This window comes from Cervus elaphus, chromosome 5, assembly GCF_910594005.1.
Source record: "Cervus elaphus chromosome 5, mCerEla1.1, whole genome shotgun sequence".
Classification (NCBI taxonomy): domain Eukaryota; kingdom Metazoa; phylum Chordata; class Mammalia; order Artiodactyla; family Cervidae; genus Cervus; species Cervus elaphus.
The window spans coordinates 111,515,114-111,542,657 of NC_057819.1; the positions used below are offsets into that span (position 1 = coordinate 111,515,114).

Consider the following 27,544-nt stretch of genomic DNA (forward strand, 5'->3'; position numbering starts at 1 on the left):
TTTGATCCCTGATTTATTTGGCCTTTTAAAGGGGCCTGGACACCTCTTTCCCCCAAAAGTTCCCCAAATGATTCCAGCTTGCAACCTGTTGCAGATCCCCTAATAAGCAAGTAGTTCCTAAACTCTAGCCTCCATTATAATCATCAGGAGGGCTTGATAAAGCAGTTTCTAGTCCCAAGCTGCAGAGGGTCCTGAGGATTTGTAAGTTCCTAGGTGTGGTCCTGGACCACACTCTTGAGAACCACTAGATTATAAGCTAAAACTCTAGGTGGAGAACTGGAGGCACGTAGAAGTGACTTGTTAAAAGTCAACAACATAGCTAGTCAAGGGAGAGCTGGGACAGATGTGTGGCTTCCATCAGTGCTGGTTCTGCGCACTGGGGAAGTGTGGGCGGTTTGTCCATTCCTCTGAGAGGGCAGGGGTGACGGTAAAGGTAGCGGACAGGTGGACCCTCCGGGGTCTGTGCCCCTGCATGTGTACATGCTAAGTCGCTTCAGTCATGTCTGATTCTGTGACCCTATGGACTGTAGCCCACCTGGAAGCTCTGTCCTTGGGATTCTCCAGGCAAGGATACTGAAGTGGTTGCCATTGCCACCTCCAGGGGATCTTCCAAACCCATGGACTGAACCCACATCTCTTAAGCACCACCTTAGTCATTGCTTATTAACGGTATCTGAAATTGAGTGACCAAAGGTCCTGACTCTTACTCAAACTCAAGCCCAGATTTAGCCCAAGCAGTCCCTGAAACTGAGACCAAAACCTTCTAATTAGGAAAAAGATAAAAGGCTTATTTCCAAAGGACTCATATATGACAGATGTGTACACAAAGCTTTTTTGAGTTTTATTTTTTTCCTCGGGTTGGAGATTCATCTTTTAACATGCATGCATCTTAAAACAGTAACAGGGTCTCGAATTGTTCCGAGCAGACATTAGACAAGCACAGGGGTTTGAAAATTCCTATTTAAAAAAATGGAAACTGCAATGGGAAATTGAGAAGTCACACACATGTGGTAGGGTGGTAGTTTATCCTGCTCCCCCAAAAGCTGTATCTAAACTTCACATTTTTTTTACTACAATGACCTGACCTGATGCTTGGGTGTGCTGAGTGGCACCAGGCCTTACCCCCAAAAGCTGTTGGTTCCCCACTTCCTCCCAAAATGGCTCTGAGCAAGGAGAAGGGACTCCTCTGAAGTTTCCTCCCCCAGCCTCCAAACGATCGCCAGGGACAGCCAAGTCTCCTCTTCCCTTTGGAGACACTCTTCGTAAGTGTCACGTTTCAGAAGGTGCCAGGGCTGTGTCACAGAGCCCCTGCAGATGGCTGGTAGATTTGGGGGCAGTTTGAATGTGTTTTCCCTTTGATTCCTGTGCTCAGGTTGGAGCCCCCTCCCCACATTTCTGCCAGAAAGAAGTGGGGTCCCTGGAACTGGGGGAGCCACAGGTCTAAGGCCAGAGCCTTCTGAGGGTGGTTTTAAACACACCGTCCCTTCTAGACCCTAACATTTGAGTAGCTCAAATGCTGGGGATTGCTGAAATTTTCTCTCTTCAACTTGATAAAAAGACAGAGGAGGGTGGGATTGGCTACTGAGAAAAAGTCCTGGGTCTTTGGTCCACCTCTCTGGGCAGACCCTGGCAGACTGTGAAGAGAAAGCAGGGCAGGAGCATAGTCCCAAGCCCTGAGCACTACCAGGGAACCTGTGTGAGGCCTAAAACACAGGCAAGAGAAACAGGAGAGGGAGCAGGGAGGATAAGCTGCCTGTAGTGGGGACCTAGGGAGTGCCACTCAGCCACAGGGGCGACTTGTAGCACGTGCCACAGACCAGTTACCCCTGAGCTAAATAATGAGACATCGAGCACTGCCTCGGGCTGTGCCCCTGGAACTGCTGGCTTCCTAGCCTGCCCCGCAGCCCCCACGCTGGAAGGCACAGGGAAGGAGCTCGTACTGGGGGATGAAGACTCAGTGGTTCATTAACAGGAACAAGGGCCAGAGGCCTTCTTCTAGTGGTTGAGGTGGAGTTTTCAGGGGAACTCTCGCTTTGGTGGGGAGACCTGGGAGATGAGAGTTTTCTCAGCACAGACTTTCAGAAGAAGAGGGGCAGGATGGGAGAAGCTGTGACTGGTTAAGTGGTAGAGGGAGAGAATGGAGGGGAATCCTCCCTTATCCCCATCCAGGCCTCATCCAGTCAGCTGTGTCCTATTCTTATGCCTTTGTTCCTGGGAGACCCCAAATTATTCTGGGATGCCATAAGACCATTCAGCTTTTCTTCTTGGCTCCAGAGTGATGATGAGGGTAGTCACTTGCCCCTGGACGCCTTCTACTGCCCAGACAAGGCATGGTAGGACTGGGAAAAAAGCGGGGGCAGACAAAAATTTGGGGATCACTTCACTTTCTCTACATTCAAACTGCAAACCAAATTTAACATCTTCATCCTTACAAAAAGAAGAGAAAAACCTTGTATAAACCAAGATAAATAGCTTTTAAACATTTGAATGCCAAAGGAATTAAAGGACCAAACCCAAGGTTCTGAAGATAGCACAGAGAATGACCTTTAAAAAAAATTTAAAATCCACCAAACCACAGCTTAAATGTTTTGACCCAGTCAACAATACTGTCAGAAAAACAAAAAGAGCATTTAAAACAGAATGCTACCTCTCAAAATGTAAACAATATACAAAAAAAAAACAAAAACCACACACCCCACAAAAACTCAATGTTAAAGAAGTCAGATATCTCGTAGCTCACCTTTAACTGGGAACAATTGGTTACACTTTTCATACACATTACCGGGGACATGATCAGCAGACCAAATGGCAGGAAGCTGGAGACAGCCCAGGGCTGTGGAGGCCCCGAGAGGACAGCCTGCCAAGCTCAGGAGTTGCTGGGCCCGACCCGGAGCAGATTCAAATTTTCATTCTTGATTAGAAGGTGGGGAAATCAAGTCCAAACATTATTCCTACTAATCTCTCCCTAAGTCAAACCTGTTTTCTCCATGAGCCACTTGGTACAAGTTCTTCCCCAAGTCACTTTGCAGTCTTGCCGCTGACATCCAGAGATACCTACAGCCCCTTTCGGGGGGCCAGGGCAGTTGTCTGGCTCGTTTGCCTCTCTGGAAGGGTTCTGATAGCCCAGTAGTCCAAGAATGTGGTCTCTATTCCCCCCTGACCTAAATGCTCTGCATCGGGCACAGAGATGTTGCTGGTTCCTGCTTTAGAAGCTGAGCTTGGCCAGGTTGAAGAAAGCCAAAGAAACCAATCCATCCATTCAAAATGGTTCCACAAACTTTCTTTCCATTTGCAGAGTTATCTACAAGTTTTAACACATCTCATCCCAAGTCCCCAGTTCCTGGTGAGGAGGTGAGAAGACTCAGGAATGTTCCTCCCCCAGCACAGGGTTGTTTTCTCTCCTGACCAGGCCAGACTGCTCTGATGGCCTCACAGAAGGACGCAGTTCTGAGGCCTCAGTAGCAGGCTCAGAAGGTGGTAGAGATCCTGAAGGAAGCAGCCAGATGCCACTCCTGAGGAGGCCTGTGGTGGCAGATATGCAAAAAGTCTAGAGGGTGCATCAAGGAAACACAGTTCCAAGGTTGGGCCAGGTTGAATTGCACATCAGGCCTCCAAATTGTATTTCCCAGGCCAGATCCTCAAGTGACTCAGAAGCAACCTCAGGCTTGCGTGGCACACTCCAAAGGGGAGGGTGGGGTACACCATTCCTGCTGGCCACAACCATCCAGGTGACACATTACTGCATGGAAGCCCTGGGGCTTGAAGAGGTATCTCTGTAAGGAGCGCCCTAGGCACATGGAGACCTGTCCCCAGCTAAAAGCTCACCTACAAATAAGAATGCCTGGGAGAAGATCTGAAGGAAGAAAGTAAATGGATGGAGGGCACAAGACCTCATTTGATACTCATCAGCTTTTCTGGAGTTTTCTCAAGGGGAAATAACCATGTAAGCATGAGGGTCCTGTTATATCCAGAGGTGCTTTCTAGTTCCTCTTGACTCAGTGGGAGACAGGCTTCATTCATAGAGATGATGTCTACACTCCAGGAGCTGTGAAAAGCCCGGGGCTTGGATGATGATCATGGGGTTCTTGAGAACCAGTGGTCCCCCACCCCTGACCATCCCGTGAGGATGAACTCATTCCCCTCTGAGATCTTTGATTCTGCTCCAAGATGCCTGATGTTGACCTGGAGCATGCCTTTGGGAGGGAGAGCATTTAGATGGAGGAACTAGGTAACATTTCACTTGGAGCTGAGGCCAAAAAGGTAGAGGAAGCTGTGCACAATACTCCATGAAATTAAAAGTTAACCAGACAAGATCAAATGCAGCAGGGCCGAGGTGTCTAACCTCTTCTCCTCTGGCACCAGAGCATTTTGCTCTGAGAGGACCCTTCGCTGGGCCTGTGGGTGCTTCTTTAATTGAGGGAACTGAGAGCAGAGCGGGGACGGGGATGGTGGGTAGGGTGATGACATAAATCATTATAAATAGCAAATCTGAAGCAATGAAATTTCAGAAACAAAACCCAAAGAAACCCAGAAAATCATCTCTAGCCCCAAGGTATCCTAAAACGTTACAAGGTAACAAAAAGGAAACACCTTTTTAACCTAGGTCAAATGGGGGGAAATCAAGGGTAAGCAGATGAGGCTACATCCTGTGAGCACACGCATGCATGGTACATCCCCTCCCCTCCTGCTAGAGTCTCTCTCAGTCACAGGCTGCAGTCACGTTGCTAAAGCCCTCCCCGACCCCCACTCTGCTCCCCGCCCTCCCATCTAGCCCAGATAACACCTTCTCTCTCTTCCAGTCCCCGACCCCACATCCAGCACTCTGGCTCTGGCTGAAGGTAGAAGATAACTACGTCAGGATGTTGGACATGAACTCATTGAAGCGCTTGGAGTACTGCTCAGGGTTCACAGTCGAGATCTCGGCCCCCGCCTGTAATACACAGAGGCCCTAGTCAGGAGGTGGCACTGCCCCGCCCCCAGCTGGGCCACCTGGAGAAACCATTCCCACGTCTCAGAAGTGCCTTGGCCCTGCTTTGCTGATTCACAATCCCAGGGCTGCACCCACTGGAGCAGGAACAAGGCAGTGGGGAGGCGGCAGAGAGGCTCCAGAGCTCTGTGGGGGCCTGTCTGGAGAACAGTAGTTTGAAACCCATGGGGAAACAGGCCGCTGGGGAGCAGCATGGCATGTAAACAAAGCTATTACTGGCAGTCAACAAGATGCACGACATGCCCAGCAGCCCTGGGGAAAGGAGCCAGAGAACTTGGGGAAAAACAAGTTGGGCATTTTAGCCAGCAGCAGTGTGGGGACAGGGTGCAGATGGCAAAGAGGGAACACAAGGCAACTGGGCAGGGACAAGGGGGCAGCAGAGTGTCTCCTCTGAGCACGAGCCCCCCTGGGGGCCTGAGGGCCCAGCACCTGGGCCTCGATGGCGACAGGGAGAACTCACCCCATGTTTCACTGTTTTGGCAGCGTGTGCAGCTTTCTTCTTAGCGTCATATGGCGTGAGGATATCAATGATGGCCATGAAATACACCTCCTTCTTGGGGGCACCTGAAGGGGGAGAGGAAGCAGGGAAGGAGGAAGAGGCAGGGACGAGGGCAAAAAGCAGCTGGGTCCTTAACCCTTCAGATACGACATACAGATTCATCCCTGTCATTTTGAATCTGAGAAAAGAAATGATCCATGGAGTTCTTCTTAGAAGCTTTCATAGCTCTTATCTTATTTGATCTTCACAGCTACCTTGGGGGGTTGATGTGACACTACTTAGGAGGTTCTGTCCCTCCCATGAACCTGAGCCAAACCAGGCCTCAGCTATCCATGACACGCAAAGAGGTGAAGAAAGGCCTGACAGAGAAGGACCCTAGGGCCCCAGAAGACAGAGTTATTGGTGGTGACCCTGGATGGCAGCCGAAGGCAAAAAGAGGCCAGAGTCAGCAGTTAATAAGGTGGAGGCCCAGGCACCCACAGCACATCTGAACAGCAGGCCTGAAGCGGGGGGTGGGATGAGGGCTGGAGGGGCCTGGCAGGCACAGGCTCCTACTTACTTTCATGGCTCTTCATGGCATAGACGTCAACAGAGGGGTCAAATTCCCCAGGTCCAAAGAACCGGGGAAAGCTGAGGAGGTTGCCCGGGCTGTCTGGAGGCGTGCCGTAGGAGCAGAGCAGGCCGCCGCCCATCCCATCGTTCTCACACTCCTCATCCTCGGCCCGCTCCTCCACTTCCATCTCCTCCTGCTCTGCCCGGTCCACGTCGTGGATGCCCACCAGCAGGCTGTAGTCCATGATCTTCAGCTGGGCCAGGAACTAGGGAGGTGGGGAAAGGAAAGGCGGAAGGCAGAGGTTAACATGGGACATCTGGCGTTGCAGACTGGCATCTGGAAAGGGGAGAAAAGGCATTCTTTCAACTTAATTCTCCCACTCTGAAACAGCAGAGAATAAGACATCAGAGTCTCTGCCCTGGACAAGTTCGATGTCTAATGGTGAAGACAGTCACTCCACCGGGGCGAGGAGCTGTGTGAGTCCAGCAGTAGGAAGATGGCCTCCCTGAGGAAAGGAGTTGAGGCTGATCCTAGTGAATGAAGAGAAGTCAGGCAGGGTAGAGGCTGCGGGAGTAAAAGCAGAAGGAGCCCTGCACGAAGAGGGAAGCGTCAATTCCATCTGGGACGGAGAGGCCACGGTGAGTTGGAGGAAAGAAACAATGGAATGCTGCACTGCGCATTCCTCATCCATACAAGTGTTGGGAGCAGCACTGTGCTTAAGTCTCCTGAGCTAGGACTCTATAACCTGGAGAAGAACAAAGAGCGTGGGGACGACAAGGATGGAAATCGTCAGCTGGCATTCCAGTTTAACTAACGTGAGGCCAGTCATTGCTCCAAATCCTCTGTGAACTAGCCAGCAGCCACCATCAGCCATGTGCCAGGCGTTCTGCTGTGGTCACACAGCAGGAAACTGTCCAAATGACCACATGACTAGAGAACTAGATGGAGAATCACAACAGGACCAGAGTGGCTCTATCTAGAGGCCCGCAAAGTAACTAAAAGCACAAGAAGCCCTGATGGTAGATCAGCAGAATCCTCTGAGAAAGGTGAAGGGCACCACTGCAAGAACCTCTGGACAAAGCCCGCTCAAGGCCAAGGGAGAAGTGGCCAGGGTCCCAGAAGAGAGAGACTGTGAGCCGCACCCTCTCCTATCCACCTGCAAACATTTATACAGCAACATGCCAGTGAAAACAAATGAATGTGTCAACTGCCTTAAATCCTCCTTGGAGGCAGAGTAGGGAGAAAAGTAGGAAAAGGAGGAGAAAGACTCTAGACAAACAATGTCAGAATAAAGGTACAAACACAGTAGGTGATGGTTAAGAGAAAGCTTCCTAACAAAAAGAAGTTTGTAAAACCCATGTTCACAGCAGTATTATTCACAGTGATGAAGTGAAGGTTAACTTTACGTGTCAATTTGACTACACTACTGGGTGCCCAGAAATGTGGTCAAATGTTATTCTGGATGTGTCTGGGACGGTGCTCATGGACGAGATTAACATCTGAAATGGTAAACTGATAAAGCAGATTGCTCTCCCTAAAGTAGGTGGGCCTCATTCTGTCAGCTGAAGAGCGAAAAGAACAAAAAGGCTGACCCTCCTATGAGTAAAAAGGAACTCCTCCTGCCCAACTGCCTCTGAGCTGGGCCATCAGTTTTTTTCCCACCTTCAGACACAGACTGAAGAAACATCAGTTCTTCCTGTGCCTCGAGCCTGTTGGCCTCTGGACTAAAACTACACCATCAGCTCTCTTGGGTCTCCAGCTGGCCAACCGCAGACAGATCTTGGGACATTTGTCAGGCTCCATAATCCTGTGAGCCAATTCCTTATAGTAAATATCTATCTATTTACATCCTCTTCTGCTTCTCTGGCGATGTCTAACTAGATTAACTAGTTAACCTTAACTAGAGACCAAGTGTCCATCAATGGATGAATGGGTAAACAAAATGTGGTACATACATTCAATGGGATATTGTTCAGCCTCAGAAAAAAGGAAGGACATTCTGACAAAAGCACAAAATGGATGATCTTTGAAGACAGTATGACAAGTGAAATAAGCCAGACACAAAGGACAAACACTGTATGATCCACTTATAAGAGATTCCCAGAGTGGTCAACTTCATAAACACAGAGTAGAATGGGGGCTGCCAGGGGCAAGGAAGAAGAGGGAATGGGTACAGAATTTTCACTTGGGAAGATGAAAAAGTTCTGGAGATGGATGGTGGCAATGGTTGTACAACCACGTGAATGTACTGAATGCCACTCAAAAACAGTTTAAGAGAGTAAATTTCATGTTATGCATATTTTACCACAATAAAAAAAACATTTTCTAAAGTTTATACGGTTTGGATGTAATGAACAGGCTCCCGATTTATTAAAATAGGAGGTACCATGTTATCAAGCGGTGCAGATATCACATTCGTTATTTAGCACGTGTCCTCGCCAAAGAACTTCTCCACAGGAAGTTCCCTGCCAACCAGAAAGTTGCAAGGCAAGTGGAGAATCTGAGTCAGAGAAAGGCACGGTTGGTGGGTCTTAACAGTTGGTTTCCTGTCACTCTGACACCTGGATGCCTCCTCCACTAGGGGGATAACACTAGAAAGGAAGCTTGAAGAGGAGTCTGAAAAGGGGCTTATAACAGACAAGAGAAGAAATGAGGGAAAGCACTTCAAACTGAGTTACTCAGGTTTGACCAGCACAAACTGTGTCCTCCCAAATGGAATGTATACTTGCACTAGCTTTAGATGCAAGTAACTATCCACATGGCTCAAATCACCACCTTCTTCTTGTCCACACTCCTGGAAGTGGTAAATTCAATTTTCCTTAAGGTTAAGGAGGCTTCTGTTCTGGGGACAAGAGTTCAACCAAAGTAAAATCAAGGGTAAGTACATACCTCTACGTCCCGTTTCAGTTTTTCCAGGAAATTCTTTTTACTCTCTTCTCCTACGTGCAGCTTCTGCCCTTCGTTCAGGAAGTCATTGTCTTTGAAGGTTGGCAAGTCCTTGGCCTGAGAGAGCAATAGCAGTGTTAGGCTGGTGGCCTGCTTTGTTCACCTCCAAGGAGTCCTCTGCTGTGGGTAATGACACAGGAGAGGAAAGGGTCCTCGGCACAAAGATGGCCAACCTGCTCATCAACAGCTCTGTCCAGGAGTCTACAGTCCCAGCTTTGGACAGGCAGAGATGGCAAGTATGTGGCAGGAGTCAGACAATGAGGACTGATCAAAGGACTTCCTTCCGAGCCTGGACTACCAGGCTTGAGCTACCTTGAGCTCAGGGCTCAAGCAGCCACTCACTGATTCAGGCTGGATTGAGATGGAAGCTGCCAGCCCTCTAGGACTATAAAGAACCCAGCAAGGGCAAAGGTGAAAGGCTGGTGACCAAGGCCTAGGCCAAGGATGAGGGCAGGCAGGAGCTTAGTGACACAGTATTTCACATCCACAGACTGCATGTCTAAGAATAGGCTGGACGGCAGCGGAGGAAGGGACAGCACAGCTGGGAGAAGGTGTTTCTGATTCCAAGTGACCCATTCCACAAGTGATCAGCACAGACCCCAGCATACCTTCTCCTTGTCACTTGCTTCTCTGGCAACAGTAGAACCCTGAAAGGACAAGAGCTGTCAGGAGAAGTCCAAGCTGAGGCAAATTCCGTTGAGCGAAAAAAACATGTACCAGTCTTTAGGGAGAGGCAGCAGGTGAACTCAAGTAGACTGGTTAGACTCCTAGAGGGGCCAGGAGGCAGCAACTTGTTCACTTCCTCTGTCACAGACTGTGTACAGAGCTCTGACTATAACCAGACCCATGCTCAGCAAATAGGGCTGAACTGAGAGACTCAGTCCCTGCCCTTAAGGAGCTCTCCTTCTAACAGGGGAGACGGAGTATGCAGGAGTTACACAGTTAATTAATCCATTAATTACACTAGTGCGAAGTGGTACAGGTAGAAGGCAGGACTCTGAGAGCATGTAGTACAGGAGCAGGGTCCAGACTGGATAGGGGTTTGGCCAAAACCTGCTTCCTGGAATTAGTGATATTTGAGCTGAGCTTGAAAGGCTAAGTAGGAAGTGATTAGGTGGAGGAAGGTGGAGGTGGAGAAGAGGGCAGGGAGGGAAACAATGGCAGGCAGCCTCTGTGAGATGCTGAGGGTGTGGAGAGCATGGGCACCATGGGAGCAGAAAGGAGGCCAGTGCAGCTGTAGCAGAGACAGGGAGAGGGACATGAGGGACCGGGGTCAGGGAGACAGGTTCGGGAACAACGGAGCACTGCGGTTCACAGGCACAAGTGTGTTTTTTCCTGTGTCTAGAAATGTGCCTGTGCTGTCAGTCCATGAGGCCTGGACAGCTGCCAGGGTGTGAGCGTCAGCACAGCCTGTCCCCTCACTGCTGCCCTCGGTGTGCACACCCCCCAACAGGAACTGAAGAACGTTCATTGTACATGAATATGGGACATTTGGGGCTTGACTAACCTCCTGTCACTGTCAGCTGGACATGAGACAGCTCAAGTGAGTTAGGAGTATCAACTCTAGAGCCACTTGGCCACACCAAAATCTATGCCCCGGCTTTCCCAACATGTGGAAGTTGGAGTTGCAGCCCCTCCAAGCCTCAGGGAGTGACGGCCACTGAGCTGGGAACACAGAGCCCTTACCTTGAGGTCGTACTTGCGATGTACAGTGAGCCGATGGCTGAACACGTTCCTGGTGACCACCATGTAGGTTTCCACACCATCCACGGTCAGGCGGTACATGCCCAGGAACTGTGGCAAAAGGGTATTGCCGTGACACTCCACTATAAACTAGAAAGGAAGGGAGGAAAGGAACAGCTGAAGGTGCCAGGACAGACAGGGCTCTTCCCAGGCTAACATGCCCCCTGGGATTCTAGCCTCTAGACTGGTGGTGGTTTAGTAGCTAAGTCATGTCCGACTCTTGCGACCCCATGGACTGTAGCCTGCCGGGCTCCTCTGGCCATGGGATTCTCCAGGCAAGAATACTGGAGTGGGTTGCCATTTCCTTCTCCAGGGAATCTTCCCAACCCAGGAATCAAACCCAGGTCTCCTGCATTACAGACAGATTCTTTACCGACTGAACTACAGGGGAAGTCCAGCCTCTAGACTAGTGGCTCCCAAACCAGATTCTGTGAAGTCATGGGGTGCCTCAGACCTGCAAAAGGCAACAGTCACCCCTGCCCCCGATTAGCAAGGCAGACTGAGAGGCTGAGCAGGCTGTGCAGAGCCCCTTTGGTTTCATATGGTTGGGATTCTGCAGGAAAATCACTGATCCAGGCCTTGCATCCTCTCTACCAGCCTGATATGGGAAGCCAGAGGGGAGAGAGAGGGTGCAGAGGTAGGGCTATGATGCGGCCACCTGGGAAAACAGAATAGCTTCATACTCACCACTCTCACTTGTGCCAGACCCCAGGGTTTTCTGCTCTAACTCCCAAAACACCAGAGGGCCTGTGCACCACCTCTCAGGTGCCCACAGAGAAGCCAGTTTTCCCTGAAGACCCAGGCAGGCTTCAGACAGGCACCCCCTGCTTTTCCCACGGACAGGTTCCAGAAGAGAGGCTAGAGGGAACGGGAAAAGCAGCGGCCAGGCTGGGCCGACAGGGCCTCTTTCAGAAGAAATGAGGCAGATGTCAGAGTGTGAAAACTCCCCAACTCCGACGAGAAACAGCTGATCAACTGGAACTGCATCCATAACACACCTTCATTTCTTTTCTTTTTCTCAAGTGGGCATTTCACCTCACAGAAACACGGCCCCAGGGGAGGGCAAGTGCCTGGTTATCAGGAAGCACCCACCATTACCAGAGAGGACCCAGCCCTCTCCGGAAGCTCTACCGGAGACTTCTCTCCCTCTTCCAACCCATCCTCTGCTGTTGAAGTTCACGACTCACCATACCTGGTGGTATTTCTTTAAGATGTTGTGCATCTCAGCCACATCCTCACTTGAAACAGTCTTGATCACAAAGCGCCGGTCATAGGTAGTGAGGAAACGTGTGCCACACCGGCCCTGGCTGTCACTGTTGATGGGGGCGCTGCGTGTCACTGAATTCTGATGGACCAAGACAAAAGCTGGTCTTGGGAGGGGAAATAGGGACTCTGACTTTTATTCTGAGTCTTCTCTCATGGGCTAGACTGCTCTGAAGCCAACAGCACTGAGGTAGATGAGACCTTACCTGACCCCCTTTCTCTTGGGAAATTCACATCTCTCCCAAGTCTTCCTTAAAAGAGACATGAGTTGTTCCTCACCACCTGCTCCTAATCCTTGACTGTGATGAGAAGAGGACCGACTGTGAAATATTTCTTTTCATTCTGATCTTAGAGAGCTGCTGTAGAACCTAAAACAGCCTCATGTGTTAGAGGCCTGGGTTCTAATCCTGACGCTCACATGTACCGTGACCGTGGGTGAGCCTCTGCACTTCCTCCACTCCTGGGTTTCCTCATCTGGAACACGAGGAAGCAGACTGAGATGATTTTCCCAGTCTCTTGGGGGTGACAAAGACAAAGCTTAGGAAATATTCAAGAAGTCAAGCATAAAGAAGGAGTGGATAGAGTTGTCTTTATTTCCTGTTATGTACCCTCATGCTGGAAGTCTCTTCCTAAGTCAGGAAGCTGGTCCTCACTGCTCTGCCCAACACCTCTCCCCTCAACTCAAACTCCTGCTTGTCTGGGCAGAGCTGGGAGGCAGATCTGGGGAGCTTTTCTGGCTTTGTCCCTGCTCCTCCCAGGGCCCCATTCCTATCAGAATCCGAAGGCAGGAGATCCCTCAAGCAGGGAGGGTGTAGGGAAAGGTGTGCGTCAACCAAAGGAATGTGTTCACCAACCAGATGCCTCTGGGAGGTCAGAAGACAGAGGATGGACAAGAGCAGTTTGACCCCGCCTCATCTCCAGGTGGCACCTCCTGCCTCTCTCAGTCACTGGCAGTCCCAGAGCAGAGTCCCCTCCCTGAACACCATCCTCCCTGGCCCTCTTCCAGCCTTGAGCACAATTGTTTGCCCACAAGACTATTAGAGAAATAAACGGGGTGTGGCTAGATGGCCAAGGGGAAGGGAAAGAGCCACCGTGGAAGGAGATACCCCAACAACCGAGGGTTGTGCTAATGACAAGAAGTTCTCAGAAAACCTCATGCTCTGATCAGGGCATCACAGTTCAGGGTTTGGTCCCAATGGGAGGGGCTGGAGGGCGGCCCACCACCTCTTGGACATGACCATCCCTGATTGCTCAAGGCCCTGGCATCCCTTCCTCCTCTCACGTCCCCTCACCCTCCTCCTCAGGAGGCCCCCTGGAACTGGTAAAGAGGGGAGGAGACTCTGCTTCCTGTGATCTACTCTGTGAAAGACTTCTCAGGAGGGATGACCTTACTGTACAAGATGCGGGCATCCATTTTATAGTTCACTAGGCTGTGCATTTCTCTTTCCTCCCAACAGACAACTGAAACAAGTGAAGTGGAAAATTCTCCCACCTTCATCACCAGGCTGTCTGCCAAGGGAAGAAGTCCAAGGAAGGTGCTAGGTGGAGAAGTAACAGAAGCCACAGATGGTGAGTCACACCAGAATGTCCCTGATATGGGGACTGATTCCTCCCAATAGGTCAAAGGCCTCTGTGACATGATCACCCCCTGAAGGGGGCAGCTTCCTGCATGCCTAGCTCCCTCCCAAAGTCAGGACAGGGGACAAGTTCAGGAGGTGGCACTCATACCTGGCAAGAAGTTACACTACGCTTGAAGTCTTCCTTTTCTAATCTGTCTTATCTGCTTTAAGAGGCCTCATCTCCCACTGGCAACAATTGTCTCTCTTTTAAGTCAAACTACGAAGGAAAAGAGTTCTTCAGCCTAGACTGAGAATGCCAGACTAAAATGAAGCAGCTTCCACAGACTCCTCTCCCTCCCCGTGCTCCCTCCGAGGGAGAGGAGCCTGAACCTAGGAGGCACCATCAGAAGTACTTCTAAGGCCCTCATCCCTCCAGGAGCCCACCAGCACTGAACAAAGACTGCCTGGGTGGAGTGAGACCTGACAGGAAGACACAGACACATTTTTTTCCTCTACTTGTCCTGTGGCTTCCTGACCCACCCACCCCTACTCCCTACCCTCCTGATTTGGCAAAGGCACTCCATACCTGGTAATCCTGATCGTCAATCCCAAACCTCTCCCGGAGATTTCGGAACACCATGGGGCAGTACTCCTTAAACTTGAAGCGGCTGGGGAGGTTCTCTCTGGGGAAAAGCAGAGACATGTTTCTGTGAACTCCTTGCTCCTCTAATTCATACATCAGGGCTTCTCAAGCTGTGGTCCACACGTCACCTGAATCAGAACAATCTGCAGTGCTTAAAATGTAGCTCCCAACATTCCAGAGCTAAGTCTGGAAAGCTGCATTTTTAACACACTCTCCAGGTGATTCTGAGCATGTGAAAGTTTAAAAAAACTTCACATTCCTTGTGCACATTCCTTAATTCCTTGTAAAAATTAATCTAGCTGTATTTTTATGGTCTGTGTACTTTTTCTGAGTATATGCTATCTTTCCATAAAACTTACATTGAAGCAGAAAAAAACCTTACCTGCAGAGAAGTGAGACTGAGTGTGGGCCCTCCTTCCTAAGTGCCGAACTTGCCACAGAAAGGTGGCTGCACGTGAACAGCTGCTGTGAGGTAAACGTCAGTCTGACTGCTAAAGGGAAAGGACCCGTCTCCTCTGGGGAGGCTCCTATCAACGCATCCTGAAAACAGTTACACCCAGGAGGTCCTGCCCTTGGCTTCCACTGGGATGGAAGGGGTGGGTGCTTTCCTAAGTCGACTGACTGGGATCCCCTCTTTTTAGGAAGCCTTGTTTGCTGGCTGCAGGCACCAATCTACATCCTCCCCACTCCTCAGTCAATCCATAGACTTTCAGGAGGGAAGAGAATTACCTGAAGTGATGCCTCCTCCAAACCCTCCATCGTGACAATAGTCACCCTGCTTGGGAACTCCATTTCAGAAATGTGTCCCGCTATTCTCATCACAAGGAAAAAAATTTTTTTCTTTTTCTTTATTTCTATATGACATGATGGATATTCACTAAATTTACTGTGACAATCACTTCATGAATTATATAAGTCAAATTATCATGCTGGACACCTCAAACTTAAGACAGTGCTCTATATCAAATATATCTCAATAAAATTGAGGGGGGGGAAATATGTCCCTCTGATTTACTCCAGGATGGGAGACTTCAAGGAAATAAAAAGTAGTGGCTTCTCATGAAGGAGGGTCCTTGTCTCATAGTAAACAGCACTACAGTCTAATAACTAGCACATAAACAGTTGTTGAAAAGACAAAAGGAATCAGTGAAAAGAAAGAAAAAAAACAAAGATATTGGAAGTTTACTTTAGGCCAAAATGTCAATGTGGCGGTAGACACCACGGACCCCTGTTACAATGTGGTACACAGTCCACACCTGAGCCCTGACCTCTGGCACAGAACAACCCCTTTCCCTGCCTCAGAGGTTAGGGCTGTCTCTCCTTCCTTATGTGGTGTGATACCGAATATAACAAATACATATTTAGTCTTTGTCCCTGTTTCTGGCACAGAGTTCCTAAAATCTTTGGAATTTCCTAAGCGGTAAGCAATAAAGGTGTATTTTGTTCTTTGTAACAAACCCCCTTCAATCACACCTGAATTTATGTTGATGAGGTGACTTCTGTTACAACTCTAAGGATGGGTGCTCATAGCCAGGGGAACCAACCAGGACTAGAGGGTTTGAACTTTCAGTCCCAAGCATCCTACTTCTAGGAAGCGGAGAGGTGCTGCAGGCAGAATCAACTGCCAATGGCCAATGACTTCCTCAATCATGCTGTTATAAAAAAGTCTCCATAAAAATCCAAAAGGACAGGGCTGGAGAGCTTCCAGGTTGGTGAACACATCAAGGTTTGGGGCAGGTGGTGCGCCTGGAGAGGGCCTGGAGGCTCCCTGCCCCTTCCCACATACCTTGCCCCATGCCTCTCTTCCCCCGACTGTTACAGAGTTGCATCCTTTTATAATAAGCCAGTAACCTAGTATGTAAACTGTTTTCTCAAGTTCCCTTAGCCACTCAAGCAAAGTAATCTAACCCAGTGGGGAGGGTCGCGGGAACCTCCAACCTATATAGCAAATAGGTCAGAGTACAAGTGACAACCTGGACTTGAGACTGGCATCTGAAGGGGGGTCGGGGGGTAGTTTCCAGGACTCGGTCCTTAACCTGTGAGACCTGATGCTAACTTCAGGTCGATAAGAGTCAGAACTGAACTGAATTGCAGGACACCTTGTTAGTGTCCTACAGAACTGCTTGTTGTGGGGGAAACCCGCACATCTGGTGTTAGAAACAAGCAGTTGTGTGAAAATAGAGGAGAAACATGGTTTTTTCTTCTATACAGGTGGCCACTTAGCAAGTAGCAGCTATGAAGACAGACAGCTTCTGGAATATGATGTTATTACTTACTATGGCAGAGAGAAGCCACTAATAGATGTTTTCAAATCAAGCTTCTCTTCTGGGCTAACAGTCTGGGAATGGTGGGGTGACAGAATTCAGGTGGTGGGGACTGTGGGACAATGGAGAGTGGAACCAAGATTCAAATGCAGAAAGGAAGAGAGTGTGAATAACACATATTTCTTGGGTGACCCACAGAAGATGAAAGTGCCTCTACAAGGCTTAGAGGAGGTCCCAAACTGTGCCAAGGGAAATGGCTGCTCCACCAAAGTCTGAGACACCAGTGTTAATCCAAGAAGCCACAATGAGCAAAATTGGGAAGAACCATTTTAGATAGCACCCCTGGGCACCATGCTCAGCCTGTTGTTCACACACTAGTTGGAAAGAAAGGAGCTTGGCTGCATCCCAGGTCAGGAACATGCCTGGCAGTTTCTTGCCTCAGACTAAGATTAAGATAGGGCCACTGCTGTCGGCCTCGTACTAGACACCTCAGCTCCTGAGCAGCTCACTGTTACCTAAACTGGCTCTAGATGAATCACCCTGCGCCGAGCCACAAGTCCTGAGGGACACTGAAGGTAGGCTGATGGAGGACTGAGATGACAGGACAGCACAAGGGGGAGAGGCACATAATGAACACGTTTTCCCAGCCAGTTTTTCAGCTCTGTGATCCAGGTGTTGCTTTCACACCATGCTAGGTGCTTGCTTGCCCCATGATGGTGAGGTTTTGGGAACCTCTCTGCCTTGAGGGAAAGAACTGCCTGCAAGACCCACTCAGTAGGCCACTTACTTATTGAAGAGATGATTGTCCACCTTGATCTTGCTGTAGGCTTTGAAGTCATCTGGCATTAGCATGACAGGGACAGGAACATTGCTCAGCTCATTGATCTGCAAAGCAAGAGGAAAATGAGGTTCTCAGCCAGGCCACCTGCCTCAGAAAGATAACATGCTACACCATGGATGCCACCATCTCACCAAAGACATGTCCGCGGATTCCCTTCTTGTCTTTCTGTTCTTCTCTTCAAATATTTAATATGTTCCCAACTTCATCTCTATCTATTGTAACTCTCCCTACCTGATAAGGCCCACCTCCTCTATGAAGCTTTTCATGATTCTCCAGACTATAAAAGTTCTTTCCCATCTCAGAATTCCTGAAGCTTTGTTTGTATCCCTCTTCTGGCCATCTCACAGCCTCCCTCACATTGTATTTAATGCTCATAAACCTCACAAGCCTATTTGACTATAAGTAGGCAAGATCATATCACTGATCCTTTTACGCAAAGATCATCCACCTGACCCTTGGAGGCTCCACACAAGCTACTTGGCACCATGATTTGCATATAGTGGGTACTATGTAAGTATTTATCAAATGGAAAAAAAATGGATCAGTGAATAAATATCACCCAACATACGTTGAGTGTTCACTGAGGCCTTTGAACATCTTCATACAAATTAAAGGTCACTCAAGACAGCAGCCTGGGGCAAGAAAAAGGCTGGGTGGGTTTACATGGGTGTATAAGTCTTACCTCCAAAGTAAAGAATTAAATTTAAAGTGAGCAGAAGAGGTAGACATCTGGCTACTGGCTCACTCTTACTCTTCTAATTAACTGCTTTCATCAGGCCAGTTCCTAAAGCCACGTCCTGCCTTGGGCAGAACTGGGGGCGACATGGGAGGGGTGCCTTGCCCCCACTGCAAACAAACCTTCTCATTGTCTTTCATTCCCTTCAGAGAGCCGCAGGCTGCACAGGGAACTGGCCTCCCACTGGTGCAGAGCTGAGAAGGCAGCTCCTGCCCTTCCCCACCCGTTTAGCCAATTAGTGGCCTAATTAGCCACAGATGTCCTCTCCCATCACAGCAGAGTATTTGACATTTGACCCTCAACCCAGTTGCACTAATGCATTCAGGATTTAGAGAGGAAACCTTAGTCCTGACTTAATGGATAGGGGGCAGGGGGAGTACAATCTTGGGTCTCCCGGATACTTTCCTTGCAAATCCTATTATCTCAATGAGGCCCCATGCGGCAGTGAGGGAATAACCTAGTCATTAGGACTCCTCCAGGAGCATAAATGGGGGGAAATACCATTTAATTTGCTGCCCCTTTCATGTTCCAAAGCTTTTTTATTTAGAAATGTCAGAGGATGGAGGAAGTTCACATTAATGCAGCAACTGGGCGGGGGAAACCATTCCTTCCTAGAGCTGGTGAAAAACCCAATTTACTCCTGGGGAAACGAAGAATATGTGTATGGGGAGGGGCCGTAGGGTGGTAGTGTTAAGTTGGCAGTGGTGCAAGAGCCTCAATAAACTGCTGGCAAAACTGACTGGCACAGATATAAAAGTACATCTTATATGATTCCATTTATACGAAATTCTAGAATCTATAGTGAGAGAATCCAGTAAAACATAGCCTGGGTTGGGCAGTCGTGTGGTTGACTGTAAAGGGACAGATAAGCTGCAAATTCCAGGGTGTTAGAAATGTTCTATGTGTTGTTTAGGGTGATGATTCCATCAGTACATACATTTGTCAAAATTGATCAAATCGTATGCTTAAAATTTCCAGCATCCAGGTCTGAGATGCCCAGCACTGGCTAAACCACCACAGACATACACAAAACAACCCTGCAGTTACCTTTCCAGGGAGTGCTCACAAGACAACCTGATTGTTAAGTGGATGCCTACAGAGGCAACCATTCCACTTCTTGTCTCCCTGCCAACAGAAACAATTCATGGTAGCTGTGCCACTTCCTTTTTCCTGGCATATTAAGTCTGGCTCTGAGATTTAAAGAAGTTCATGGCTCTTATGCAATTCTTCCTTTTCTAGCTTATACCTTCATCCTAGAAAAAACTTACCACTGGCCCGAAGAGTATGATTTTATACTAAAAGGTTCCAGTATCTGCTACTGATTGAATCTGGGTTAGGCTAAAATCCAGACTCTATGCCATGGTCAGAGCTTGTTACTGGGAGAACTAGGAAAGACTAAAACACCCACTTTCGAGGGGTCAACTGCCTCTTAGCCATGATGAATTATTCTAACAAGAGCTGTTCACTATTAATTTTCTGTGTAACTCAAAAGTGTGGCATAGTTTGAACAGTTGTAAGTTGGTCAGTTTTTAGTTCTCAGTTCATCTCTATTCTCCATTATACAACCCAACAGCAGGAAATTTCTAACAGATAATATATTGCTGAATAATCTATACAGCTGAACTATGTAGACTCACCCTCATTTCCATTGGGCCACATGTAGATAGATGATTCACTCTAGGGATTAGCTGTACTATTTTTTTTTTTTTAGTTGTGCTAAATTTTATATCCCCAGAGAGTTCTATTCAATTTCAATTGAACAAGCACTTGCTGAAATACCTACTACATGCTTCACTTCATGTTAGGGAGAAGAGTGTGTGAAGCAAGGGAGCATTGTGAGCACTGCGCACAGAAAAGTGGGAGGCTTCTCCTCTCACTGGGGAGATGAGACAAACCCACGATACAGTAAAACTTGAAGTCAAGGAGCATTTAAGTAAGTCAGAACACAGGGATGGCAAACACAGCAGCAGAGTTTCAGAGGAGGGTGAAAATACGGTCAGTCCCAGCCCTCACACATCAGGCTAGAACGGAACCTAATGCCCCTCCTGGTATTGCCAAGAGCACTTGACACTGGAAGAACCTACAACAAGATCACGTTACACCCTGCTTAAAAATCTTCCATGGCTCCTCACCAACCTCAGGGTAAAGTTTTAACTCCTTAGCCTGGCACTTAAGGTCTTTCCGGATCTGGCTCAGACTCGGCTAAACTGTATTCAGTTTACTTCTCTCAATGTAGCCTTACTATGTGCCAGTACTGTCCCAGAAGCTGCAGATACAAAAACGAAAAGATATGGTCTCTGCTTAGCTGGGAAGACAGACAACAAATAACAAATAAAATGTGACGAGTGCTATAGAGTTATGGGTAAAAGGAGACGAAACAGCAGACTAAGAAAAGAGTGATTCTGGGAGTTCCCTGGTGGCCCAGTGGTTGGAATTCCAGGCTTTCACTGCCATGGCCCAGGTTCAATTCCTGGTCAGGGAACTGAGGTCCTGCAAGCAGTACAGCATGGCCAATAAAAAAAAAAAAAAAGACTGAGTCTGCCTGGGAATGGAAGAGCTGGTTGCTAGAAGCTATAGCGAAATGCAAATGAGAAAGGCCTAAGAGGTAGTTCGCCAAAAAAAAAGAAGAAAACACAAAACCCAAGGAAGGGAATCCCAGCTGTGGGAACTATAAGCCTCAGTGGTATAAAAGTATATCGCTCATTTTTGGTACGGGGGAGGGCAAGGGGAAGAGTGGCAGGATAGAACAGGTACTAAGAAGTAGAGAAATAGTACAGGAAAGACAGGTGAACAGCCTCGGTATTATCAATTAGTAAATAACAGCTGCTTCTATTTATGGCATGTCTATAAATGGTCAGTTCTCTATATTATTACGTATCATATATCTCACATACATATATTCTATTCTGTATTTCTAATACTTAATAGTCACATGAAATATTATTAATCTGATGTTGCCTTTTGCAAAAGATTCACGGTACCTCGTTCAAGGTCACACAGACAGTATGTGCAGAGTCAGGATTTGCTCCTAGGCCTGCTGGTGCCAAAACCTGGGCGTTGACACTATGCTGTGCAATCCTTTCTATGGGCAGCTACCTGGACTAAGGTAGTGTTTTCCATCCCTTTCCTCTGTCCTAATCATCTTCAAGGGAAGTGTTATGCTCATTTTATAGAAAAGGAAAATGATGCTCAGAGAGAGAATTACTACTCCAAAGCTATACTAAGGCACACAGCCTGAATTTGAACTTAGTTTGTCCACTATATAGTAACTTGAACTTAACTGTGTAGGCAATGGGAAGACCTCTCATAAGTCCAGGAATTCACATGATCAGATGGGTGATATAGAAAGGTAATTCTGGAATCAAGTAAGGCTTGGAAAATGCAAAGGTAAGAAACAGCAAGACCATTTATAAAGCTATTAGACTAGTTACCAGGTGACGCTAGTGAATCTGCCTGCAAACACAGGAAACACAAGAGACACAGGTTTGATCCCTGGGACGAGAAGGTCCCCTGGAATAGGAAATGGCAACCCACTCCAGTAATCTTGCCTGGAAAACCCCACGGACAGAGGAGCCTGGTGGGCTACAATCCATAGGGTTGCAGAGTTGGACATGACTGAACACATACACACACACACACATAATAGTTCAGGTAATAGACTATACCAGCAAAAACAGAAGAAGGAAGAAAGCTAAGAGAATCATCCAAGATATGGCTAAATAACACTTCTGTGAAAGCTTCCCTGTCTTTCCCAGGTTGAACTACTCACTTGTTCCTCTGTTCATCTTTATATCCTATCACATTCACTTGGGGAATTACTTGTTTACATGTTTGATTTCTCCACTAGACTCTGAGCCCTGAGAAAGAAGAGACTATGTTACTCATTTTTATGTCCCTAGCACAATGGCTGGCACATAGCAGTTACACAGTAAATGCTGGATGGAAGGACAGATGGCTAGAGAAAAGGGGACTGGAAGATGACTAACACTAGGAAAAAGAGATGGCAAAGCTGGTGTGACCACGCCAAAGGTTCATGGTCTGGAGGATGGAAAAGAAGATTAAGGTTAGCTACTGAGGCTATGACCAGAATGTAAAGAGTCTTAAAAGCCCAGGAGGGAAGAATAAACTTCACTTGGTAGACAAAGGAGAATGACAAAAAGCTTTGAAGTGTGAAAGGCTATGACTAAAGCACTGTTTCAGGAAGATCGGCCTTTCTTTACTATCTAGCACACTTCTGGGTCAACCTCCTTCACCTCCAGCAGAAGTGCGCTTGCGGAATGCAAACTCATTTGAGTAGTATGATAAACAGAATATATTAGGGTGGTAAATCTGTTGTATCTCACACCATGTAAGCGGTTCTGGGATTATCCACATGATCAACTCCATGAGCCATCAGCATAAACAATGAGGAGGCTAAAACAAGCTGTGTGAGAAACAACTTAGGAGCAGTGAGTTCACTCTATGCTGATCCGACTGGACATGAAAATTCAGTCGCTAGTTCTAATCTGGTAAACTTCTGATTCCAGAAGCCTCCAACTTCCCTGTTTGACCTTCATAGGAATTGCTACCCAGGAAGCTTCCTGACATGTGCCAGGGTTCTGTGGGTGGCTCGGCAGTGGGCTGGCCACCGCTGGCAATCATTTGTTACCTGTCACCATCAGAAAACCTGACATGCTGGGAAACGCATTCCCGAGACCAAGGACGTCCACGTGAGACCAAAACTCCAGGAAAAAAAAAGAACAGAGAGCCACAAGGGCCAACAAATCCATCCCTGGGTTTATGTCTCCTTTTTACACCTCGGTTTTCCTGCTCCTGTTTCTGAGTCTCAGTGCTCTCTGTGAGGTGGGAAGGTGTGCTGAAGGACAAATCCATCCAAAGGCTTTATAGAGGAGAAATATTTACTGAAGATTTTTAAAGTAGCAGGAGAAAAGAAAAAGGCAAGGAAAGGAGGTTCTAGGTCTGCATTAAGCAAAGAAAATGTGTGGACAGAATGGGGGAAGAATGTGGGGGAGAACTGAGCAAACTTAAGAATAAATCTGCTCCTCACACCATTCACAAAAATTAACTTAAAATGGATTAGAGATCTAAACGTAAGAGTTAGAACTAAAAGAGTTTTTCTTAGAAGACTGAGTTTTTCTCAGAAAAAAATATAGGAGTAAATGTTCATGATCTTGGGTTAGCCAAAGCATTCTTAGATAAGACACCAAAAGTACAAGTAAGCAAAGAAAAATAAATTGGACTTCATCAAAACCAAGGAAAAACAGATAAATTGGACTTCATCAAAATTAACTTGAGCTTCAAAAGATACCATCAAAAAAGTAAAAAAGATAATCCAAAGCATGGGATAAAACATTTGCAAATCATGTATCTGACAAGGGACTTGAATCTATAATATGTAAAGAACTCTTACAAGTTAATTATAAAAAAATAAATAGCCCAATTTTAAAATGGGCAAAAAAGTAATTGGCAAAGGATCTTAACAGATATGTCTCCAGTGAAAATATACAACTGGCCAATAAGCACATGAAAAGATATTCAACATCATTAACTATCTAGGAAAGGAAAACGAAATCACAACGAGATACTACTTCAAATCTACTAAGATGGCTGTAGTAAAAAAGACAATAACAAGGGTTGACAGGATTTGGAGAAATTAGAACTCACATACACTACTGGCAGAAATGTAAAATGGTACAGTCACTTTGAAGAATCAGTCTGGCAGTTTCCCAAATGGTTAAAGATAATTACCATCAACCCCTCCTATTCCTTCTGATCACTGGGGTGAGGCTTCATACAGACCCAGTTCCTAAAACGGCCAAAAGGTTATCAAGCCATGTCTGCCTCCTCTGGTCTCTACATACTTCTCTCAGGCCATCTTGTCCCTAACTCCAGGCTCCCTGAACTGTATTTCATCCACTAAAACACTGGTTTCTCTCTCTTTACTAGTTCTCCTCTAACAGATCCAAAGTCTTCCGATCTTTTCTTCCTGTTTCCTCCATAAAGTCTAGGGGCTGCATCTCTTGTGCATGACAGGAGGTCCTGTTTCAATACTGAGTTCAAAGGCCTCTTTTTCTACCCAGAAGTAAATCAACCACCTCAGGGAGAATATGTAACTGACTTGTGCTATAGATAAAGACATATACATCCTTCATCTACCATACACCATCAGCCAGAGACCATCAATGCCTAAATGCGTAAATGGGTGAGAAACTAAAGAAACAAACAAAAGGTGATATTTTTTTTCTAAAAACTTAGATTGCAAAAAGTTGCAGCAGTGGGCTCTGAAGGAAGGTAAACTCCAAGAAAGGTTATCAATCCACCAAAAGAAAGTGGTCCTGACTCCCTTGAGAACTGCAAGATTTTATAGTCTTTTGGGGAGATGCTCCATTTCACATGGGGACCCACGAAATCCTACACCTTATTGCAGGTCAAAAGGAAGCAATAAAACTCTTGACTAACTGATCTTCAAAGCTGGGCCTGTCAAGGACAGTGGTGCCCAGTACATTTCCCCTGAGGTGCTTGCTCAGTATATCCAGAGGCTTGGGTCTTGCTTAAAGTCAATGCCTTCCCAGATAGCTCTCAAACAAACTTTCTTAAAAGTTAGCAAAGAAAGAGGGTGACTGCCTAGTCAAAGAGAACCATAGATACCTCTTCATTAGCAGAGTTTCACTGCCTGCCTCTGGGAAACCAAGTACCACACACACTCGGGGAACTGGCAGATACAGGCACACACATCTGAGCATACATTCAGGTTCTCTAACGAGACCATGATTCTCATCTGTCCTGGAACTTGGCTGAGAGGCAGGACAAGGAACAGGAGGCAAATCAAACAAGACCTCTCATTCAAGCACATCATCAGCCAACACAGCCCATGGTGTGGACAATGAGCTGCATTTTTTTGCTCTGCAAAAGACCACAGGTGAACTAATTCTCCACTCAGGGCTTTCATTTCTTGATGTATAAAATAAGGGACTCAAATCCCTTCCAACTAGCAGTAATATTCCTGACTCTCAGACCACTACCAGTTCTCCACAGAGACAGGATGCCTTCTAGTGAGAAGCAAGCTCCACAACAAAACCAAAGATTGATTTCCAGGCAAGGACATAGGGTTCACATTTTAATGACCCACTTTCCCTTGCAATATTGTCAGATGACCCCTAAGGCAGCAGGAAGCAGACAGAACAAACTCTGCTGGACTATTGGATCAAAGCAGCTCCCAGAGAAGATCAAATTGGTCAATTCTAAAGGAAATAAATCAACCCTGAATATTCATTGCAAGGACTGATGCTGAAGCTCCATGTGAAGAGTTGACTCATTGGAAAAGACCCTGACGCTAGGAAAGGCTGAAGGCAAAAGGAGAAGGGGGCAGCAGACGATAAGGTGATTAGATAGCATCACTGACTCAATGGACATGAATTTGAGCAAACTCTGGGAGACAGTGGAGGACAGAGGAGCCTGGCGGGCTACAGTCTGTGAGATCGCAGAGTTGGACACCACTTAGCGACTTAACACTTAGCGACCACTTAACAACAACAGCTCCCAGAGGTCTAGGCATAAAGCTAGACCACAGAGACCCAGGGTTCTCCCCACCCTAGCCAGGACCTTCACCTCAGTGAGGTCTCTGAAAACAGTAACTTGGCCAACACCAGGAAACCTGTTGGTTGTCTTCATTAGACCTCAACATACTCATGCATTTCAGTATTAGAGGTAAAACCCTGGCCGGGGCTGTGGTTCATCAAACTCCAACCTGAGGCTCTTCCAGTAAAGCAAAGCAAAAAGTCCTGCTAGCCCTGCATCCCTTTGTCATCACTTGGTCTTGTGGGCAATTTCAAGTGCTCCGAGAAGTCAGGGAGCCTAAAGAACGGATGGATATCCACAGAAAACTCAAGCCATTAGCTTCATTCTGCTCATTCCAAACTTTTAGCTGGTGAAGTGGCATTTCAAGTCTTTCTACTTCCTTCTCCTCATTTCTGGTGTAGGGACTCAATGAAATGGTCAGAATGCAAGAAGCAAGTAGTTGGAAGAGAAAGAAAGACTCCCAAACAAACAGGACACAAAGTCCTCCAGCTCAAACACTGTGCAGGGTTCCAACTTCCTAACAGGAGCTACTGGACAATCCCAAAGCTACCCAAGGATCCAGGGAACCTCTTATCCTAATCATCGTTACATACAACAGAAAGCACACCACCTAGGAAGTCAACACCTTTGACATGAACCCCACAGCATCCAGGTCCTCCACTATGAACGGTCCTCATAAGCAGGCCTCATTCCTCTCAGATGGTTACACTCTCCCTTCCCCCTAACCCAGGAAGACCCCAGTGAAGTGTCCATGGTCCAAGGAAGCCTGTGCTTCTCCGTGGATACATCTTCAAGAAGAAAAAGAGGAAACACAGGGAAGATTTCCAGTCGGTGGTAAGGAGGTCTGGAGGATGGGGAAACTCTGAGCAGCCACATCAACCAAACGACCACAGAGGAATACTCAGCAGACTAATGCCACTTGCCTCTCAACTGGACAGCGAGCTAGGCAGCCCATTACAAGGAACAAGGAGGAAAACAAATGCAACTAACGGGATGAGGTGAGAGGAAAGGAAGTGGGGATGAAAGCCCTTTCATCCCACCCAGGCCTTCTCTCTGCGCTCCGGGGGCTGCCCGAAGCCAGATGCATGAAGCTTGAGAGGCTGGAGGGAAGGGGAGGACGCGACGGCACGCCACCGTCGGTGACACCAGGCCTCGCGTGGCGCGTGGGGAGGCACACCCGGCCGGGACAGCGTGCAAGGGTGGGGTGGGCGTGCAACTGGCTTGGCTAGGGGTGGCAGGCGTCACTGGCTGGGCCTGCCGAGCGAGGGCCCTGGGGCTGCGGGGGGCGTGAGCACGCGCGGGGCCGCGCTCGGAGGGGCTGGTTACCGTGTGGTTCACCCCCCACATCAGGACGCTGAGGATCGGCTCGCTGGCCCGGAATAGCTTCACTTTCTGGCACACGAAATGCTTCTTCTTGGTCTTGGTCTTGCTGGCGCTGAGTGGCGCCACCGCCACCGCCGTGGTGCTGGTGCAGTTGGACGACATGCCCGGGGCGGCGGCGGCGGCGGCAGTGAAAGGGGGGGCGGCCGAGACGGCGCACGAGCCAGCGGTCCCAGGCCTCCCCCGGACCGATCCCCACCCCCCGCTCCCTCACCGCGCCATGGTCGCGCCCGTCCCGTTACCTCCCCACCCCGCCCCGGTGGTTCCGTCCGCCCCACGCTCCGCCCTTCCCGGCCCGCCCCGGCCCGCCCCGCCCCGCCCCGCCCCAGGGAGCCGGCCGGCCCGCTCTGCACCCCGCCCCGGGCTGTGCTGCTGCCCCGCCGTCACCAGGCCCTTTCCTCCCTGCCTGGGTGGTACCGCCCGTCCCGGGGAGGTAGCGGGCCGCCCAGCCTGCTCCTCCTCCCCGGGCCTGACAGGAGCCAAGCCGGCCTCCGCGCGCCTCAGAGCCCCGCGCCCTAGCAGGGAGGGGAGGAGGGCTCGGTAGGTCTCGCA

At 48.3% G+C, this 27,544-nt stretch overlaps 1 protein-coding gene across 2 annotated transcripts; it reads right to left on the reverse strand.

The window, feature by feature from the left end:
- Positions 1 to 820: 820 nt before the first annotated feature.
- PIP4K2B (phosphatidylinositol-5-phosphate 4-kinase type 2 beta) lies at positions 821 to 27,261 on the reverse strand. 2 transcript variants are annotated; one of them, XM_043904364.1, is made up of 10 exons: positions 26,939 to 27,261; positions 17,245 to 17,342; positions 14,137 to 14,233; positions 11,921 to 12,073; positions 10,672 to 10,818; positions 9,594 to 9,632; positions 8,929 to 9,042; positions 6,046 to 6,304; positions 5,448 to 5,551; positions 821 to 4,930 (listed from the first exon to the last, which is right to left on the reverse strand). In XM_043904364.1, exons 1-10 carry the CDS (start codon positions 27,095 to 27,097, stop codon positions 4,850 to 4,852), a joined length of 1,251 nt encoding a protein of 416 aa, XP_043760299.1. In that variant the 5' UTR covers positions 27,098 to 27,261; the 3' UTR covers positions 821 to 4,849. The 2 variants fall into 2 exon arrangements, with proteins under 2 accessions (XP_043760299.1, XP_043760300.1); XM_043904365.1 differs by lacking the exon at positions 26,939 to 27,261 and adding an exon at positions 17,430 to 20,537.
- Positions 27,262 to 27,544: the final 283 nt, after the last annotated feature.